The sequence below is a fragment of the Gaeumannomyces tritici genome (assembly GCF_000145635.1).
Source record: "Gaeumannomyces tritici R3-111a-1 unplaced genomic scaffold supercont2.3, whole genome shotgun sequence".
Lineage (NCBI taxonomy): Eukaryota > Fungi > Ascomycota > Sordariomycetes > Magnaporthales > Magnaporthaceae > Gaeumannomyces > Gaeumannomyces tritici.
The window spans coordinates 307517-327155 of record NW_008804547.1 but is presented as its reverse complement, the minus strand read 5'-3'; the positions used below and the strand labels follow the sequence as shown (position 1 = coordinate 327155).

Genomic DNA, 19639 nt, shown 5'->3' with positions numbered 1-19639 from the left:
TGCTGGGCCGCGTCTCGGGCGTTTCACATCTGAGGCGCCGAGGGGAGGAAGGAAGGGAAGGGAAACGCCGAGAGAGAAAGAGAGAGAAGAGAGAGAGAGAGAGTGTGTGTATGTGTGTATGCACAATAATGTCACTCACCCCCGCCTGCCTGCCTGCCTGCCTGCTTGCTTGCAGAAAACCTGCAAGTTCCGCAGCATGCAGACAAGCAGGTCATCTGGGCCGCCTGAGGCGGTCGTCTCATTGGCCAGCGGCTCTCTCCTTAGCGGCAGGTATGCAACCAGAATATCGAGATCGGTGGCGGGCCGCCTGGTGTGTCGGCCGATCTGATTGGCCGGTCATCACACCCCCGCCAGCACCCGCCCACCCGTCCGCCCGTCGAATCGAGCGACGACGCGCCAAAATCGCGCCAAAAATGCGTTCGTGTCAGCTCACGGCGCGCGACGTGGAACACGTTCTTTTTTTTCTTTCCTTCTGAAAAGACGCGTTCAAATGACACCTCGTTCCAACCCTCGGGGCTGGTAGCCATTGGCAAATAATATTGAAATGTCCAATTGTGTCACACGATGCTCATCACGGGTCATTGTTTGCAACATGATAAGCATTGGGGGTGTATGGAGAACCAAAGAACGAAAAAGGTACGTCCACCATTCTGTCCCAATCGCTCAGAAACAAGAAAAAAGCCATCGCGACAACCGCAGCGCGCCATGTAGCGTAAACCCATTCCTGCCGCGTCTCCACCCCCCTTTTGCGTTGTGTCCTTTTCTCTTCGCTCCTCATCCGCACTATGCATTATGACAAAAAAAACAGGCTGAAAGACCAGAGCATCTGACTCTGGGAGGAATACCACATAGGGAGATGCGCCAAATGGGTGTCGGCGAAAAAAAAAAAAAAGGCAGACAACAAGACTCCCAAAAGGCAAAACAAGAGATCCTGTCATGTTACTCCGTTAGACATAAGAGAAAATAAAGAAGAGACAGTAAAGACCATCCAGTAGCGAGACGAAGCCAGAAAGAGGTGGAAAAGGTAGAAAGCCAACAGGTATCATGGGCGCCGCCCCGGGCAAAACATGTCTAGTAGTAGTAGTCGAGTAATTCAGGGGAAATCGTCAAACGTGAGCCGCCGCCTCGTCTCGCTGATGGGCGTCCTGCCGGTGCCGGTGCCGGCGCCGGCGCCCAGGACCACGGGCGTCTTGAAGCCCCTCTGCACCGGCGCCGGGCTGGGCGTGATGTTGACAAAGTCGGCAAAGTCGAACGTCTGGAACGACGGCGTGGCCGGGAATGGGTTGCCGCCTCCGGGCGTCGTCATCATGGACGACGGGAGCGCCATGCCGCCGCCACCACCACCGCCGCCACCGGCCGTCCTTGGCGGCGGTGTGGACGGCGGGTCCATGCGTGCCGCCGCCGCTGCCGAGAAGCTGTTGGCTGCGCGGCGGGTTGCGGACCGTGTGGCTGGTGATGGCGAGGCGGCGAGGTACAGCAGCAGGTCGGCAGCATCCTCGCCCGTCTTGCCATTGTTGCCAGCCCCGCCGTGCTGCGCGCCGTCGTCGTCGCCGTCGCCCTTGTGATTCCTGCCGCACCTGTTGCGGGCCAGACTCCTGTTGCGCATCGGCGGTGTCTGGGGCGGTGAGGAGCGCATGGCGGCTGCCGTCGCCGCGGCGCCGCTATGGTCGCTGAAGGCGTCGGGGTCGCCATGCTGCAGCGCGAACGAGTGCACGGGTAGCAGGTCATCGTCGTCATCCGACAGGTTGGCGGCGTAGTTGACGGGCGGCGGCGACGACACGACCAGGGCCTCCGAGATGCGGTGCGATCCCTTAAACAGTGACACATCAGGCCCTGTGGATGTCGTGAAGTGCTGCTGCCGGCGCGGCTTGATGGGCGACGACTGCGCCAGCTGGTTGTGGTTGCGCCACGCCGAGCCGCCGCCGTAGCCGCCGCCGAGATCCAGGTTCCCACCGCCGCCGACTGCTGCTACTGCCGCCGCCGCGGGGTTTAGGGCCCTGGCCCTGGCCCTACGTGGGGTGGGAGAGGAGCGGAAGCGCTTACTGGGGCTCGACAGGGTGGCGTAGTGCGGAGGCTGCTGGCTGCCGCCGTCAAAGGTGGCCATGTAGGTGCGCTTGCGGTGGTAGCCGGTGCTCCCGCCGCCGCTGCTGGGGCCGATGGCGTCTGAGAAGAAGATGGGGCCGGCGGCCTTGAGCGGTGAGCTCGTGAGGGCGCGGTTGTTTGCCGACGAGGAAGTGGGGTAGTATGGCAGGTCCGAGGCGCTGCTGCTCGACGAGTCGGACAGCATGTCGCCTTCGGCCAGCATGCGCCGACGCCGCCTCTCCTCCTCGAACCTGGGCTCCAGCGAGTCCAGAGTCAGCTCCTCGAGGCCGTGCGTCGTCTTGAACTTTGCAAGCGCGAGGCTGTTCTGGAGTCTCCGGGCCATCTGGCGGTAGACGAGGTTAGTTAGCTGGCGTGGAGGGAGATGGGGATGAGGGCTCGAGGCGGTGGCACAACATGACAAAAAGTACAAAGAAAAAGAGAGGTGAACCAACCTTTCCCAGCTCTGCCCTCCTCAGAACCTTGTCAGCCACGGCATCAGGCTGCCTTGAGAAGGAAATCGAGGTGGACGACATTGTCATTGTGCTCGCCATCGAGTCGGTGACGCCTCTGTGACAAGAGTTGGGGTAGATGTCGTGGCGATCCAAGAGTCCCCTCCTTCCCTCGCCAGGTTTTGGTACTAGCGGGCGTGAAAGTCGGGGAGGGCGCAGATCGAGGTGGTGGTGTAGGTGGTGGGTGGTGGGTGGTGGGTGGAAGAGAGTGGTGGTGGTGGTCGAGTAAGTGAGATGATTGGATGTCGTCGGACTCGTACTGGCGGCTGCTGGCGCAGAAGGAAGGACTGGGCCGAGGTGAGACGAAGTTAAAAACAAGTAGTGTGGTTGCGTTAGGGTAGGCAGTGTACTGGGCTGGTGCGAAGAGTAGGTAGGCAGCGAATTTACAAAGGAGTGAGTGAATCGACAACGCTCAAAAATTAGGTAGATCTGGGCCGTGAGAGTCGAGAGCGCTGGCTGTTGGAAGCAAAATGGGAGGGAAAAAAGGTGGAGGAAGTCTGGGGCCGCCTCCTTCGTCAGGTCGCCGCTTTCACGCCCGTCGTTAGGGCGCCCGCCTTTTTCCGCCCAGCAAATTCTCATTCCTGTGGAAACCGGCAGCTGGGTCAAGGGTCAGCAAAAAAAAGGAGGGAGATTAGGTGAGCGCCATCAACTGGAACGTGCCACTCCCCAGGGCTGGGGTGGGTTGAGCTCCCCTGGGCTGGGGCACTGGGGCTTGCGATTGGCATCTGGCCTATGGGGGCGCCCGTTCAAGGCGCACGGCGCACAGCACGGCTACAGGGGGCGGTGCGCCCAGGGCCACTAATTTGCCAGCCCGCGACGGGGGGGTGTGGGCGTGGTGGGCTCGTCGAGGTGCCGTGCTCGATTGCGATCAATCAGACTCTGGATCGAGAGACCCCTTTTCGCGACCGTCCGTCTGCCGTCCGGACTGGATTGGACGGTTTCTTGATTACTTTGCTGGTTTGTTGTTGTTGCACAAGAGGTATTTTTCCAGGCGGACTCGCTCAATCTCTCAATGGCCAGCGTCAATTGCAGTAGACCGTCAGTCTCAGCCCAATTCGGGTGGCGCAGACGTGCATGAGGCGGCTGCGAGGCTGCACCTGTGTCCACGATGATATCAGAGCCGATTTACCTTTGCCATATCAGAGCCACGCAGCTGCGCCACCAACCCCGGCGACCCAGCAAGGCGGGTCAAACTCCTGCACGTCAAGCTATTGCGGAAGAGGCAGCCAGATGGCAGAGAGCCGTGGCGCCCAGACCTCGCAGCGTTTGGACACTTTGTTTCCGAGTGTAGACTCCACAAAGAAAGGCGCTTCGAGAAGAAACGGGTGGGTGCTGCGTGTGCAACCCCAAGGACCCCAGGACGGCAACTGGACAGCCCATCTTTGTCTCTCGGAGCACAAACATTTACCACCAGCAAGACAAACATCACATCACATCACATCACATGGCGAGAAGTCTTCTTAGCGGCCATCGATGTGTCAACAGGGCAAGACTGTGGGAGATGGCGCGGTGCCGAACGGTGGCCTGTGACAAGGCCTCCCACAGACGCGGCGCCAAACGCCATCAGTCTAGGTGGACAACAACAGCAAACCGGGAGCGCCGTTGCTCCTGCCGTGCAACCAGGACAGGGCCCGGGTTAGGAGGCCATGTGGCCATGGGGGCTTGATCGGCCAGTTATATATAGTGCCCCCCATCCGCGTTTAAACAGCGGGCAGGCGAGGGAGATAACGAGATGTCGGGGCCGGCGAAGGCATTGCCACAAAGGGGGCCGACGTCACAGGGAGGCGTGTCAGGGATGGGGCCCGTTCACTGGCTCACAATTCAAATCCCTGCCCGCCGAGGCCGTGTGTCAGTGCAGCTTTGCGCCATCCGCGCACCAATGGGAGCCCCGCCACATGTGCAAAAGCTTGTTGTTGCGCAAGCTGCGGCGCTGCTGCTGCTCCCCACCTGGACGCCGTTGGCCGGGCAGCTCGAGAATAACACGGGCGATTGGCGCACGCTAGAGGAAAGCAGGAATGGCGACACAACCAGTTGGCGAATCGACGTCGACACGCTCCCTGTCGCCCAAAAGGCGCAGGAGCCGGTTTCCGACGGGCACTGGGTGCCTGGGGTGTTGGCCAAGCGTGGCGGGATCGGCGAGTGCTTGTGTGTGTGTGTGTGTGTGTGAGGCGGGAGGTTGGTATTTATCAGTGACGAACGGAGCTGCAGTGGTGGTTTTGTTTGTTTAGAAGTTGCTCTGATTCCCTGATTGAAAGCTCGACAGCAGACAGCAGCCCCTGGAGCTCGATGCCGGGCCCACCACACCACTCGTATTTGCCCCAACTCGTAAAAAGCCGTCGAGGGCGTCAACACGGGCAACCCCGCATCACTATGCAATAAAACCAGGCGAGCCGGCCAAAAAGGGTGGGGGCAAGGAGCTGTGTCGGGCAAAGAGTGTTGCAACAAGCTGACGTCGTAATGCGGCAACACTGCAGCCCGCCGGATGCAGCCACACATCACATCGGTCTTCCATCATACTGTGCTGTATGTACATGCACATCCATTTCTTCCCCAACGTTGTGCCGATGTGCTGTGTGTGTTTCTTGTCTCGGTGTTCCTGTCTCGGTGATATCCCCCTCCCAGGCGGTGTCCGTCCCATGCGGGCTGCCGGACACACTCCGGCCGGTAGAGCATCATGTTGCGATGCGTTGCACGGCGTCAGCGGCAACATGTCATTATGGCAATACATGTGCAATGGAAAGAAGGAGGTGGTGGGCATCAGGGTGGGCATCAGACCCCGCCTGGTCCCCCTCCCAGACAGTGCCTTATCTGGCCGCAGCTCGAGGTTGTCGCGCAACATGCGGTCTAGTCTAGTCCCATCCAGACCCGGCTGCCGCAGCCGAGGGCGGCGAACAGGCCAAAGAGGCGGTTACTGCTAACCCGATAGGCCGCGACCGATAGGGCGAGGACTATATGTACCCAATCTAGTTGCGACGAGCGCCTGATTCATGATTGCATATCTTCATCACATTTGACTCTTGCGCGCGTTGCCGATTCTCGTCCTTGGGGAGCTGGGACGAAGACGCGAGACGGCGCAAAAGGTCGAGATGCAGAGGCCAAGTCTGATGTCGATTCTGATGTCGGCATGGTGTGGGAGGCGGCGCGGGCCAGCAGAGAGCCACAAGCAAAGGTCCAGATGGTGTCATAGTCGGCCCACTCGTATGTTCCCCTTTTGGGAGCCTCTTGCCCGTGTCGCTACGCGCTACTCGTAAATTAAAAACCCGGTCGCATGCATCATCCTTCCCATGGGGTGTCTCTGTCTTTTCTTGCTCAGCGGCTGGCCGGGGCCAGGGGGGCACAACGGTGACCCAGGTCCTGTTCGCCCGTGTCGCAAGCCCAAGACAGGGAGGGGGAGGGCGACACAGCACACAAAGGCGGGTGGGTGGACAAGGGAATGATAAAATAAAATACATCAATGACGAACGGCGGGGTGGCAGCGTCTAGAAATAAACAGGTCGATGGGCACTGGTGATCGTATCCGACTTATACAGTAGGTGCCGTCAATCGAGATCCGAGCCCAAACCCTCATCTGTTCCGGCCTTCTGTTCCGGCCTGGAACCTCCATCTCTGATCTCTGTCTCTTTTTCTTTTTCTCTCGCCCCATCCGAGTCGTTCTGTCGCCTCTGACGAGTCCGCCTACGTAACCCTCGAGTCACCTCCTGCAGCCACCGCAGTAGTCCGGAATTCCGAGGTGTGATAGGGGGGCGAGTGCTGGTGAGATCAGTGATCCATGCAGCTCTCTCATGGGCGTTTCGGTCCGCCGCGTGCTTCGTGGCTCTGTATCGCACCGCAGCACCTGCAGGGCTAACGTATGTGGATTTGTCAAAATATCGCCCTAGTCAGTCCTTCTGCTGTTTCGCCTGCTGCCCCAAGGAAGAGGCTGGCGCCTTTTGTTTCGCCGGCCTTTGCCTGTCACGGATATCCCGGGCTAGTCGCCGCCCAGGCTGGCCACCGAGAGGCGAGAGGCCTGAGGAGCGCCTCTTTTCCATGTCGGGCGTCCATATCGCTAGCACGACGAAAGCAGCTCCGCAACCAACCAGATGCCCTGATAAGAAATCCCGGGCTCCTACTAGCTGATCCACATCTCAACCTTGCCATATCGCCTAACCGCCCTCCGGTTCTGGTTCCCGTCGAGTCGAATTCCTCGCTTGCCCTATCACTGCCGGCCGTTCGAAAGAAGAAGAAGCGCCCGGGCCAAGAAACGCTTCCATCGGACTTTGCCAAGGTCTCCCGGGGGTTGGACACCACCTCACTTTTTTCCAAGACTAGACGGGCCCACACACCACGACTGGGCCGTCATCTCCCGTCGTGGCTCCCACGCAGCGGCGCCTCTGATCCGCGTCTTGTTTGTTTCGCACAAGAACTGCAGCAAGAAAAAAGAAAAGAAAAAGGTGGGCACACTTGCATATCAAGCTCCGGACACCGTCTCTGATCGACGCACATCTGGCGCCTAGTCAATAGGTACAGAGCCCGACCTGTTCAAACCGTCCAGGCGGACTCTGTGTCCGGCTGGTATATCCGCGTCGATCTCCTGCGAGGTGGCCAGCAAGCAGCTTGTTTGTTTGTTTGGTCTTTTATTCTGTGTGCAACACCACTTGACGAGCCGACCTCGAGTGACCTCTCACCTGCAATCTCCTTGCTCCCATTGCTTTTGCTTCCATTTGCTCTGCTCTCCTCGGCCCTCCTGCCACATCCATCGCAGGCCCCGGGTCCTGTCCCCTCCTGTCCCCTCCTGTCCCCTCCTCGACCACGGTCCGGGTTGAAACGGTCGACGTCATCGATAGCTCGTGGTGGCAGCGGTGCCGCCTCCACTCGGAGCGCCAAGGGATCCAGTTGGCAGGTTCTGCCTCTTTGATTGCCGGCTAGCCCTAGCGCCTGATCCCGGCCCGCCCTGTGTGCCTGGGTTGGCTGGTCTCGAATTCGATTCAGGCCAGCGCACAGTAGCAGCGCAGCAGGAGGCAGCTCGAGGTACAAGTACTAGTACAGATACCAGCTGTACTGCATAGACCTAGCAGGCGGTGGGGGCCAGACCTGATTGATACCAATTGATACCCACCGTGCGCCAGCTGCTCCTGCAGTCTGGTAAAGTCAAGCACACAGCAGCACAGCACAGGTGGAGTGGCCGCAGGCGCCTCTCACTTTGCGACCTGCTGCCCTGCAAGGTTTGTGCCAGCCTACGGCCACGGCGAGATTTGCTACTGCCTGACAGGTACGTACCATTCCCTGCTTCCCGTATCCGTCAATCCCAGCACTACGAGCTCCATTGTTCCTGCAAGCAAGGCCCAGCGGGCTCCATCGGGGCTGCTGCCACTTGCACCTCGTACTGTACTGTCCCCTCTGCTCGCCTTTTCCCGTCGTCATTTTCCTTCCGTCTGACGCTTTCAATCTTTTGCTCTTCTTCAGTCTGCTACCCCGCCTGTATTGTCTTGCTTCCTCCCCGTCTTTCGTCACTGTCTTTTTTGTTGTTTGCTGTCGTCGTTGCTGTCGGCTGCTCTTCTTGTTGCTGCTGCCGCTGTCCTCCCTCGCTGCGAACAGACGCCAATCATCCCATAAGTGGGCTTGTCTTTTGCGCCTCTCGCTTGTTCCTGCTTCCTTTTTTTCTTCTTTTATTTTTTTCTTATTTCTTTTTCTTTTCTTTCTTTTCTTTTCCATCCCCTGTCTGTCATCGCACACATCTGCGCCCTGGTGCAACGGCCTTGTATGGTGTTTGGTTTTTGCGACTGCGCGCCTGGGTTGGTCGGTGTTTGTTGACTTTCTGCGTTCCTGGCCTCGCCCAACAAGCTAGCCGATGCTCTCCAAACGCTCTCGTTCTCGCATTTTTGCGCCCACAGACGCCAATTCTCGCCAATTGGCCGGGCACGACCTCGAGTTGACTCCCGCAGCGTTCGAAAAGGCGCACGAGTCCCGGGGGTCCAAGGACAGGGCCAAGCCGGCCATGGCGCCTCTGTTCAACGCCCTCAAGAGCCTGCGCCGCGCCTCCAGGCAGAGCTTCCGCGCCCCAGAGTCGTCCGAGTCTTCGAGTGACGCCGACGCCGCTAGCAACGGCACGGCTCCCACCAGCGGCTCCATCACCCCGCCCTCCATCTCGGCCCAGTCCGACCCGGCCATCAACCTCAAGTTCGTCAGCGGTGACGTCGATGGCCCTTACCCCGTCGCCGCCCGCCCGCCCCTGAGCGGCCACGGCTCCGGCACCAACCTGAACCGCTATAGTATGTTCGGTCCGGGTGGCATGTCGCCGCCAGCGCCGCGCCCGCCACGGGGCAAGTATGCTCCTCGGCTCACAAACCTCGAGGACAGGGTGTTTGTAAGTCGTCTATGTTGCCCCTTGGAGCCGTCCAAGACTGCTGACCAACGGGTATCCAGGTCCACCAAAAAATCTTGGCATTACGGGGTGAGGTGGGCGAACCAGGAAAGCTGGTCGACGGCACGGTGACCATCCACTACCAGAACAACCAGATGCCCTCAATTGACTTCCCCGTCTGCGCCTCCAGCTTCAAGGCGCTGGTTCCTCTGATCCCCGGCACCAACCGGCTTCGAATAGACTATGCCGGCCCCAAGCACACCCGGCCCGAGCAACAAAACTCCTCCTGGATCACTGTTAACTACGTGCCGACGACCAACTCCCCACCCCTTCAGCTTGCCATCCTGGTTGCCAAGGACTCCCCGAGGACCTTCGACTCGATTCCCAGCCGGATCGACCGCGAGGGCAACGGGCTCGACACCGCCATCCGCAAGTTCAGGATGGCTGCCTACCTGTGGCAGGCCTTTACCGGCGAGCAGATGGCCCGCCACGCCCGGGAGGAGAAGATGCGGATCGACTCGCCGCGTACTGCCGGTGGCGTCATAGAACACAGGTCGTTTCGGTTCGAGGAGGAGTGGACGTTTGGGACGTCCAACGCCCGGGACCGAGAAAACGGCACGATGCGCTCCGAGGCCCGTGTCCACATCATCGAGATGGACAAGACGGTCGCCGAGATCCGGGACGCCGACATTGCCCAGCAGAACGACAAAGCGAGCAGTAGGGACGGGCTTTTCGGGATTGCCATGGACGCGGTCAATCACTACTTCAAGGCGCAAGAGGGCCAGAAGACGTACGTGGCCGCGCTGATCCTGGACTCGCACTGGGACACCACGGCCCAGCTGATCACGGGCCACGCTGCGCTGGGAGGCGGCGATGGGCAGACAAATGTGGCACTGTTCGGATCGCACAGCCTGTGGAGCTACCCGACATGTCTGGAGGAGGTTGAGGCGTGCTTTACCGACTGCAACCCGACCGACTTGAAGCTCGTGGCCAACGACTGCCGCGAGGCCGGGAGCAGCTGGGAGGCGTGCAACATCGGCATCGGCGCACATCTGCATGAGGTCGGCCACCTATTTGGCCTGCCGCACCGTCCATCCGGCGTAATGGCCAGGGACTACGTGCGGCTCCACCGGAGTTTCGTCAGCCGCGAGGCCTTTTGCACCAGGACCAAGGAGAAGGGCGGTCCCGTAGCAGACAAGGAGGAGTGTCAGTGGACGTGGCTTGACTACCTGGCCCTGCGTGTGCACCCTTGCTTCCAGGTCTCGATCGACAATATGGCAACGGACCCGAGCGTCGTAGCCTGGCCCACGGACCCGGACTCCATCATGATCACTTCACAGGCCGGCATTTCGCATGTCGAGCTGTACCTCAACGGCGAGGAGGATTGCTGTGAGACGATCACGTACGACCGCGACGTGCGCTCAACCATGCTGCGCGAAAAGGAGCTCCGCTACAGGCTGCCGTCTGGCAAGCGCAGCGTGCCCTTTAGGCTCGTGGCGAGGTCCTACGGCGGCGGCGTCTTTGAGACGGCCGACTTTGGCAAGCTGGCGTCTGTTGACTCGAGCTTCAAGGTCGACGGGCGGACCATCTGGCGGAGCACCAAGCTGGGGCTCTCGAATCTCGATGACTCGGCCGATGAGCAGGTCGTCTTTACGACAGCGCGCAAGCAGACCGACGAGAACAAGGGCAGGATCCTGCGCCGCTTCGTCGTCTACCACGGCCAGTACCTGAACGGAATCGAGTTTGTCTATGACGACGAGTCGCGGCAGCTCTTTGGAAACAAGGGCGGCAAGCCCGGCGGCGACTCTTTTGACCTGAACATTCTCCGTGGCGAGCAGCTGGCAGGCTTCAAGGTGAAGTCGGGCCACTGGATCAACGCCATCCAGATCCTGACGGACCAAAACAGGAGATCCCCCTGGTTCGGCGTGCCCTCCAACACGGGGGTTAGCTTGTAAGTGGACCGTATTCTTACCTTGGAGCCACCGCGTTGCTGACACAGCAATTTCTTTGACAGATCACACCTGGTGCCTCCAAAGGGGTTCCAAATCTGCGGTGTTTCCGGCAGCTGCGGCCCTGACACATGGGTGGACGGCTTCTCTATCCTCTACCGCCGTGGGTGATTTGGATGCAATCACCCTCTCGACTTGACACAAAGTAACCATGTCTCCAACTACAGCGCACAACATAAAACTTTGGACACCATACACGCGCGCAGCAGATGGACGGACCTTGAATCGGAGCTGCTGCGCCATATACCAGGCATCGGCCTTGGGCTTGCGAGCCCCTTATTGTGCCACCGATACTTCTCCTTGTCTTCCCAGGGTCATATGGGTCGACACTTCCACACCTCGTTTTCTTTGGACGTTCCTTGTTACTTATTCTTTTGTTACCGGGGCCTCACCGTACATATTAGGGTTGGCTTGATACCCATTCTTGGCCATTGCATCTTTTTTCTTTGTTCTCCCACATAAACCTCCACGCACCGACGTGGGTCGCTCACCGGCGCAACGATCACCACCTTAATCAACACACCCTCACACAAGCTGCGGGTGTCGGCGGCCGCCTTCACCACTGACGCAGTGCTGATGGAATCTGTTCATATCGCCATCGCCTTTTCTGGCAGGACTAATAACTTGGGTTGAGCTGGGCTAGCTGTCGAAGCAGGATATTGCACTGGCGCTTCTTGTGTTTTTGAACCCGTCAGTTGGAACAAGCGCAGACGGTTTGATGGATAGGGCGCTGCGGTGTCAGAGTTATTGGTATCTTTTTTTTCTTCTTCGTTTCTGTTTCCTGTTCCTCCCATGCTTTACTGGGTTGGGGAAAATACGGCATCGATTTGGCACACGCAAGCAAAGCATTGGGTTTCGGGTTTCTGGTGTTAGTTTTTCTTCCATTACTACTAGTGTCGGTCTCGTGTCGAAGAACACACCCTGCAGCATACGACAAGCATATGATTTCTCTTTAATTGCCTCGCTCGTCTCTAATGTCTCAAGTCTCGTTGCAGTGTTCGTAAGGTAGTTGATTCCAGTTGCCAGGCGACGTTTAATTGGGGGCTCCCTGTCTCATTCGGACGAAAGCGGCTGGTTGTCCTGAACAGAACCACATGCGGTTCTGGAGAGACTAGACAGGCAAAGAAAGCTTTTGCACGAATCAGGCGAGCACACTCGGAGCAGTACTTTAAATACTAGACTCTATGCTGGGCAGATGGCATCGAGGAAACCATCCATGCCCAGGCCGGGGGAGATAGGTAGGCATTGGTAATGTCTAATTTCATGACTGTTGCACGAAGCCGAGGGGAGCCGGTCGGGTGTTGCAGGTCTGCTTCAGCGGCCGGCCCGTCTCTGGATTGCGTCTGCGGTTGTTCTAACGGGAGCCGGGCCTTGTGACGGGCAGCCGTGTTACGTTCGTGAGACGGTTTGAGGCGCCTTTAGTTCATGTACCACCTGTGCCACCCACCATCTCTGTCTCTGACGGGCTCCAAGAAGTGATATGCGTGGCTGAGGAAGTTGGCGTAGGGGGGTTGTGCTGGGATTCTGGTATTTCTCTCTTGTTTGCCTGGAGAGGGACATGGAGCGTTCTCCACAAGACACATGCCCCTTCGCCGACGCTGACGGAGGCGACGCCGTCTCACAGGCGGTAATTCATTCATTCATTCACTACCCTCCCCAATTCGGGAATCATCTTCCCCATCTCCCTCCGCCGACGCCCCGGCGCGGGTGGAGGAGGAGGCCCGCGGGGCACGTTGCCTCGCCGCCCACCCGCCCGCCCGCCCGCCTCACTTGGCCGCCTTGTCGGTGGCGGTAGCGGCGCCAGCGACGATGCGGGCCTGGTCACGGGGCGAAAAGGACGCGGCACCCTGGCGCAGGGCGCGCACCAGCATGGGCACGGCGTCGGGGCCGCGGAAGTCGTCGGCGGCGCGCACGCGGTCGAGGTCCTCGGCCAGCTCGCGGGTGGCGCGCTGCAGGTAGAAGGCCTCGAACTCGGGCGAGGCCGAGGGGGTTGCGGCGGCGGCGGTGGTGGTGTCTTTGCTGGCCATTGTTGGGTGAGTGGGTTGGGTTGTTGGTTTGGAGGGTGGTTGTGGTTTGAAGTTTTTTTTCTCTTTTTTTCTCTCTCTCTCTCTTCGGTCGCTATCACATGCTCAGGGCTGCTTGTTTGCGACACTGACATCAAGGTGTACTGTGGGGCGGCACGGAAGGTTGCACACCAAACTTTCCGACGATAAAGGACGACAAACAACCAATACCAGCATGGCATTCACGCCTGAATCCTTCGGCCAAACCTCGGTGCCTACCAACGGCGCTGGAACCGCCCAAGAGCCCCCCTCCCAAGAGCCTCCCTCCCACTCTATTTCGGGCGAATGCCTATTGCTTTTCATAACAAACCCCCTTTTCCCATCCTATTAGCGTGCTCCTCCTTGGCAAACAAACACAACAAAAGAAGAAAACCTCACCGCCAACTCCCTCGGATCGCTAGCGCACATGTCGAAGGATTCGCAACCCACCTGCCGGGAAATGGAGCCAGCCCTGGCTTCGGTGTCCCCAGCTCGGTGCCCCATGTCGCCGCCATCAAGGTCTCATATGCGCCGAAATAGGAAGTCGGAAAGTCCGAGATGGCGCTGTTCGTTATGGGGGACAGGACACCCCACGTCAAAGCACGGCAGCAGGGGCGGATGGATCCTTGCTGTGCCTGGGCGTGGGAGGGATCAGTTTTTAGGTAGCCAAATATAGAGATTGAAAGTAGGTGCGACTTATTTCCCGAGGCCCGGTGGTTGCGACGGGCGCGCGTCTACGGTCTGGCATTGCCCGCGGATTACTCACGTCATGGTCCTGGTCTGGTAATGTAGGTGGCCGACGGGTAAGCAGCGACACAGCCTGGACATGATGGCATTTCGGAGCTCTCGTCATGGGGAATAAGCTCTTCTGGCATTTGCGGGCAAAATGTGGCTACCTGGTAGGTTCCAGTTTACCTAAATCATCCCACAGCTTGGGGCTTCGATCCAGCCTCGCTTCAGATGGATTTTTGTGCGCAGCAGCTCAGCAATGCGAGGCTTCGACTTCCAAGGCCGGTGAGATTTTAACGGGCAAAAGGCCCAGCAAGGCAAGAGGCCCAGGAAATTAGCCCAAGATGACAGGAAGCGTGGCGCGGGCGCGGGCTCGGGGCTTTGTGGTCGGGGCTGGTGAAGGCGTGTGCGCGAGCGAGGATGGGACTGGCCAATGGGAGGTGTGAAAAAATCTCCTTGTGCGCTATAGCAGGATCTACCGGGGTTGAGAAACATTGCGGGGAGAAGCTGCAAGTCCGAGTCGTCGAATTGCAGCTTCGACTCAGCAAGCATTTGGGATCAAAAACCGCGCCGCGGGGACGGACGACACGAGACTGCCGCAGTCATGTGACGCACGGTACTTTCATCTTTCATCCATGTTGTCTGTTTCCACTCTTCTAGTGGCTGGGCGATGATTCCTTCCAGCTGTGCTTTTGCTGGTGACCCACACGTTCCACACGTCCCCCCACAGGCCAGGAAGGCCAACTCAGCAGGCAGTGAACGACGGTGAACGACAGCAGCACTCTCCAGCCCTGGTCCAAATCACAGACCGAATCAGCAGTCTTGTTTCATGTCCTGCAGACCTCCGTTGGGGGCTGCACCATTCTACCATTCTATTCTCAGAGCGAGCCATCCGTTCTGCAAGCGCGTGGGGTAATTGGTGTCTGGGCTCGGCATCCCATCCCACAGGCTGGAAGTCAGGGACTGCCTGCCACGCCTGGGCCCAGCTGAGCTGGGCGACTTCCCTCTGGGCGACTTCCTGTCGTCCTCGGCTGGCCTGGCGTCGGTGAGGATCGCGGCTAGGATCCATGCTTTGCATTTTCGACTGTCGCCGCTGTTGTCCAGTCCGGCAGGGTCCCTGACCGCTCGTGATCCTTCCTAGCAAGGCCAGTACGAGCGGCGTCTAGTCAAGATGACATACGGAGTGAGGCCGGTGGTAGGTGATAGGTGGTAGGCACATACCTATTTTAGCAGGGCTTGAGTCTTCACCCAGCTCTTGGCTTCCTGCCGTCTTCTTCACATCCCCTTTCGTTTTCCTCTTCAGTTTCAGGTGCGGACGCGTCTGCCACACCAAGCGGAGGCACAGATAGGGCGCACGCGCTTGTCGAGCGTCAGGTCAGGTCAGTCGGCTGGCCCTGGTGGTGGTGGCCTTAGAACGGCCGTGTGCCACCCACCAGCAGCCACCGCATCAGCACAAGGCCGTGCCACCCGCGCTAGGGGCTCAGCTCTCCCCGCTGGGATCGCTGACCCGGCACAGCTACTACATAACCAACCCGACCCGCTCCACCATCGCTCGCCCAGAGGATGGTGGCCTTCTGGAAGACAGACCCCAACACCAGAATGAACGACGACCCATCACGAAAGCCCCCGCCACGGCGAGGCCACAACTTCCAGCGCCCGCAGATCTACGTGCACGTCGAGTTTGGCGTGTCGTGGACCCACGGCCGCGTGCCCAACCACCACGAACGCACCTATCGCTCCAAGGCCCTCAAGGAGAGGGGCGCCTACTTCCCCCGCCACGTGCCCCCGCCCAACACAAACTACTTGGAACCGACCACGGTGCCCTACAGCATCGACGACAACGAGCTCCAGGCCGTCTACAGAAGACAACAGGAAGAGGGCCGATCTAGGGAGCAACCTCAACAGCGGGAACAACAGCATCAGGCCCCGGTACCACGAACCGTCGTTGCCGGTTCCTCACAGCATGCCGCCCAGCGTTCTCGGCCAGAGCGGGAGCACGGCAGAAACGGTAGCAACGCTCAGCTCATCGACGGAGATGATGGGAGGCTTTCTCGCGACGACAGGTCGTCGCTGCACGGCCGCGGTCGCTCAGCCCCGCCTCCCATCAACGAGAGCCCCTGGGATGTGACAGCACAGGCACAAGCCCAGGCGTCCTACTACGCCGCCGACGCGGACCCGGCCACACCATCGGCCGCCCAGTTCGCCGTCGCCATGCCTATGGGTGTACCGGGGATCCAGGCCCAGGGGAGATCCGTCTCGGCTGGTGACGAGCGTCTGTGGAAACAGCTGCCCCAACCTCCGACCTCGTACCGCCTGGGAGAGGAGGGCATGCCATGGGACGCCCTGTCGTGGCCCACCGGCTACGAGCCTGATGCCGACCCCGAGCACACGGCATCCTCGTATCCCGGCCAGCATCGCATGCGCCAGCCCGACCCCGGCGCCAGCAGCACCAGCGCCAGCAACAACATGGCCGCCAACGTGACCTACATGCCCTACAGCCCCCCGGTCGCCAACATCCACGTCACATCGCCTCAGCAAACACCACCGCCCGTGCGTCGAAGGGGTCTGCCAGCTGGAAGCGGTATTCCGGGCGAGGGCCGCGACTTGAGTGCGCTCTCGGTGGCTATGATGACCATCGACAACGGCTTCGAGAACCAGTGGTGGAACCAGGGCCCCAGGGAACACACGATAGTGCGCACCATGCCCAACACGCCCGTGGCGGGCGGTGGCATCGACCCGGCTGGTGGTGCCGTCGCGACACCCCAAGACCAATGGTTCGTCAGCCCAGAGTCGGCACGGGTTCAGCCCCGGTTCCACGACTTGACTGCCGCATCCCTGGGCTGGGCCGTCGCGTCGCCGCCCGCGCCGCGCCAGCCGCAGCTGCACCTCGACACACATAATCAGCGCAACCGCGCATCCCACGCCGCCAGTGTCAGCACGGGCAGCATCGTGTCGCCCATGACGCCGCCCGACTACGCGCGCCTCGGCAGGACGCTCTCTACCCGCTCCGAGGAGGCCTACCTCTCGGGCGGACGATATGCATGAGGTATAAAGGAGATACGATTACACAACACCGCGAACCAGCAAGTGACCAGTCACGAAACTGGATTTTCGGCACGCTTAATTCAGCCTGGGCTATATAGATGGGAAGATGAAGCTTGGGCACACTTTTTTTCTGGGTACATATCATAGCGGCACGGAGTTTTATGGGTTCTGTGATGGTTTCATGCTGCGGTATCCTCCAAGCCCGTTCGCTCACAGCACAAACAAGCATACATATAATTGAATATCTGATCTAGGAAACGAGAGATGGAAGTTTCTCCAAGTAAAGGGTGCGTCATGGTCGACATTTGTTCCAAGAGCAATGGGCCGAGGAAGGCCTCTGGCTGGTAGCATATCTCGTTTGCACAAATCTACATTTTGGCTCGCTGAGATTTGGGTCGCTGAGAAGACAGCAAAAGCACGGGCACGCGGACACGAATCTTGACCCGACGGTGGCGAGTGGCCAAGCCAGAAGGAGCGTAGTCAAGGAGCTGTTGGCGTCGGCAGCATCGGCGAAGTCGTCGCTCCTGCAAGCCACAAGCTAAGGAGGCGCATACACCAGCATGGATCGTCCCGAAATTCGTCTCGAGACTCGGAAAGCCACGGCAGGTCACGGGCGCATGAAGCCCGTCATTTCTAGGCAGCCGCATTTCTTGACGTGCGATTCGCTGTCACCTTTGTTTTGCTGTCCGGTCTTTTTTTTTTTGCTTTTCAATAGCACTACCTAAACAGCCTCAAGCCAAAAAGAGGACGCGTATCTCAGCTGGCAGGCCTCACTCGCGGCTCAGGGGCTGGATGAACGAGGCGGGAGACGCGACGTCGCAGCCGCGGCGTGGATGCAACCGCTTGTTTTTTTTTTCTTTCTTTTGGTTGGCGGTGGCGGAACCGCGGAGATTTGTCTAGGACTGCTACATAGCCGGCCGTCCGCGATGCCACCTCCCTACCTGTGTTGGGGTCTATCTGTCCTGCTCCTAGGCTTGGGGGTTTTCGGGCTTCCCCTGAAAGCGGTAGGTGGGCAGCTGGCGGGCTTGGAGGCATGATGCGGGGGTCTTGTGTGAACCTGTTTCTTCCTCCTCTCGGTCGCCCATCATCTCCGTGCTTGATAGGGCCATGTTTACGAAACAGATGTTACGGAGGGGTGATGGGCGATGGGGAGCCACGGGGGGGGCCCGAGGGGCGTCTCCCTCTCCTCTCTTGGGACCCGGCGCGCGATGGGAGCGACGAACGAGCGAGGTTTTTGCTCCTTCGAACGCCCACCGGGCGAGGGATGGATGGGGGGGAGTTTCTTTCGCGTTCCCGTCCGTTCGTCCACAACGGGCAAGGGTTAACTCCGAACACAAACAAACAAGACACAAAAAAAGCGTGCTGGCCAACATGACCCCACTGCCACGTATCTGGCATGTGAACCGACGGGGCACTTGTTGCTCCCCACTGCTCGCTGTCTTTTCCATTGCGTGTGTGGGTGTTTTCTCTCTCTCTCTCTCTCTCTCTCTTTTGACAGTGTTGAGATGTGGGCGTTGTATCCCTGCATCGCGGGGAGGCTGTGTTGAAGCCCTTTTCTCTCCCTGAAGGATCCGCACCCCTGGCAGAGCCAGCACACGCACACATACTAGTAAACACACAATCTCTCTCCCTGTCACTCCTGTCTCCCATGGCTTTCTATTCTAGAGTGGAAAGGTCGGCGGCAGGGGGGTTATATGGCAGAGGGGAAAACACAGACGTGATATCGTAAACCGAACATACTCACACGTGCTCGACCTGCTCTCCAAGGGGCCAACTGAACACCTAGATGCCCTAGGTAGTCCCAGACGCAAGGCACGGAAAAGAGGAGCGCTGCCGCCGGGCCAGACCTGCTCCTGTGCGTGCGCGCGCGTGTCGGGCCTCAACTTACCCCTTCCCCCGCCTCCTCATCGCACAGGAACAAAGAAACGTGGCGGGCTGTTGTCCGGCAGCTCATGCCGTAAAACTAACCCACTCAAGGCACCACATCCCTCGCGTGCCCTTTTTTACTCCTCGCTGGTATAATGGGGGGTTCCGGGTCATGGCTGAGCTGCTGGCCTTGGGGCTTGGGCCTTGCCCTGGCCCAAAGTAGTCGATGTTGTCAGGCGTTGCTTTCCACCCGTCAGTGACCGCTACTTTACCCCGAGCGAAGAGGCAGAGAGCATAGAAGAGGAAGAGGCAAAGCCTGCAGCATCATCAGGTAAGCGAAACCGCAATCGGTAGCACCGCACAGCCCTCATCACCACCCCCCCCATCTCTCAGGGGCTAACCCACACATCAACCATCAACAGCTGGCCCATCAGCACACGGCAACATCCCATCTGGATCCCCCATCTCGCAGTGGGCAATTCCACCCGGTCAAGCAGAAGGATGAAGCCAGGGAGGCGCCCCTTACCGCTAGCCGAACCCGCTCCAGCTCCTCCCTCCTCCCCCAAGGCAGAAAGAAGGAGAGACCAGACCAGAGACCGGCAAGGCAGAAATGCAAAAAAAAAAAAAAAAAGAAAAAAAAAAGGAAACTGCTCGCACAGTCATGCAATGCTACTGTATCAGCTGCTAGCCGCGCTGCTACCTACACCCTGGCTCCTTTTCCCGGCCCTCCCTCCCGCTCGGCGAGATGCTCGGGAGCCAAGAAGGGGGGCCTTGATGGTACCTACTCTATCTTCGCAGACGCCGCTCCTGTGCATGCTGTGTGGCCGGCAAGGGGATGTCCGTCGAAAACGATCGCGAGGCAGCGCTCTTATTTCTGTATTCTGGTTGCGAGCTGGTGTACAGCCGCTTCCCCCGCCTCCTGGCGCTGGGTTGAACCTGACTGAGTGGCAGTTGCTTGGTTCCTACTCCTACTACGAAGATTGTAGCCACATGCGAAGGGGATACGCAGATACATCG

At 59.3% G+C, this 19639-nt stretch overlaps 5 protein-coding genes across 5 annotated transcripts; 3 read left to right on the top strand and 2 right to left on the bottom strand.

Moving 5' to 3' along the window:
- Positions 1-516: 516 nt before the first annotated feature.
- GGTG_05195 (hypothetical protein) lies at positions 517-4759 on the bottom strand. The gene is made up of 2 exons (XM_009222994.1): positions 2535-4759; positions 517-2425 (listed from the first exon to the last, which is right to left on the bottom strand). The coding sequence occupies exons 1-2, from the start codon at positions 3168-3170 to the stop codon at positions 1094-1096; spliced, it is 1968 nt and encodes a 655-aa protein (XP_009221258.1). The 5' UTR covers positions 3171-4759; the 3' UTR covers positions 517-1093.
- On the top strand, positions 4000-5041 carry GGTG_05194 (hypothetical protein; the record flags this gene model as incomplete). The annotated part of the gene is made up of 2 exons (XM_009222993.1): positions 4000-4736; positions 4855-5041. Exons 1-2 carry the CDS (start codon positions 4324-4326, stop codon positions 5039-5041), a joined length of 600 nt encoding a protein of 199 aa, XP_009221257.1. The 5' UTR covers positions 4000-4323.
- Positions 5042-6323: 1282 nt separating this feature from the next.
- GGTG_05193 (metallopeptidase) lies at positions 6324-11964 on the top strand. Its single transcript, XM_009222992.1, has 4 exons — positions 6324-7021; positions 7085-8934; positions 8994-10882; positions 10946-11964. The coding sequence occupies exons 2-4, from the start codon at positions 8419-8421 to the stop codon at positions 11049-11051; spliced, it is 2511 nt and encodes an 836-aa protein (XP_009221256.1). The 5' UTR covers positions 6324-7021; positions 7085-8418; the 3' UTR covers positions 11052-11964.
- A 742-nt stretch (positions 11965-12706) lies between these two features.
- Positions 12707-13810, bottom strand: GGTG_05192 (hypothetical protein; the record flags this gene model as incomplete). Its single annotated transcript, XM_009222991.1, has 2 exons — positions 12707-12959; positions 13749-13810. The coding sequence occupies 2 exons, from the start codon at positions 13808-13810 to the stop codon at positions 12707-12709; spliced, it is 315 nt and encodes a 104-aa protein (XP_009221255.1).
- Positions 13811-14376: 566 nt separating this feature from the next.
- On the top strand, positions 14377-17128 carry GGTG_05191 (hypothetical protein). Its single transcript, XM_009222990.1, has one exon. It carries the CDS (start codon positions 15275-15277, stop codon positions 16754-16756), a length of 1482 nt encoding a protein of 493 aa, XP_009221254.1. The 5' UTR covers positions 14377-15274; the 3' UTR covers positions 16757-17128.
- The last annotated feature ends 2511 nt before the right edge of the window (positions 17129-19639 follow it).

What these genes read in the sequence shown, in the direction of transcription:
- GGTG_05195 (XM_009222994.1), bottom strand. Translation starts at nt 3,170, where the DNA reads ATGAGAATTTGCTGGGCGGAAAAAGGCGGGCGCCCTAACGACGGGCGT. An exon ending in GGAGGGCAGAGCTGGGAAAG is followed by an intron (nt 2,426 to 2,534) that starts GTTGGTTCACCT and finishes GTCTACCGCCAG; the next exon opens with ATGGCCCGGAGACTCCAGAA.
- GGTG_05193 (XM_009222992.1), top strand. Translation starts at nt 8,419, where the DNA reads ATGCTCTCCAAACGCTCTCGTTCTCGCATTTTTGCGCCCACAGACGCC. An exon ending in ACCTCGAGGACAGGGTGTTT is followed by an intron (nt 8,935 to 8,993) that starts GTAAGTCGTCTA and finishes ACGGGTATCCAG; the next exon opens with GTCCACCAAAAAATCTTGGC. An exon ending in TCCAACACGGGGGTTAGCTT is followed by an intron (nt 10,883 to 10,945) that starts GTAAGTGGACCG and finishes TTTCTTTGACAG; the next exon opens with ATCACACCTGGTGCCTCCAA.
- GGTG_05191 (XM_009222990.1), top strand. Translation starts at nt 15,275, where the DNA reads ATGGTGGCCTTCTGGAAGACAGACCCCAACACCAGAATGAACGACGAC.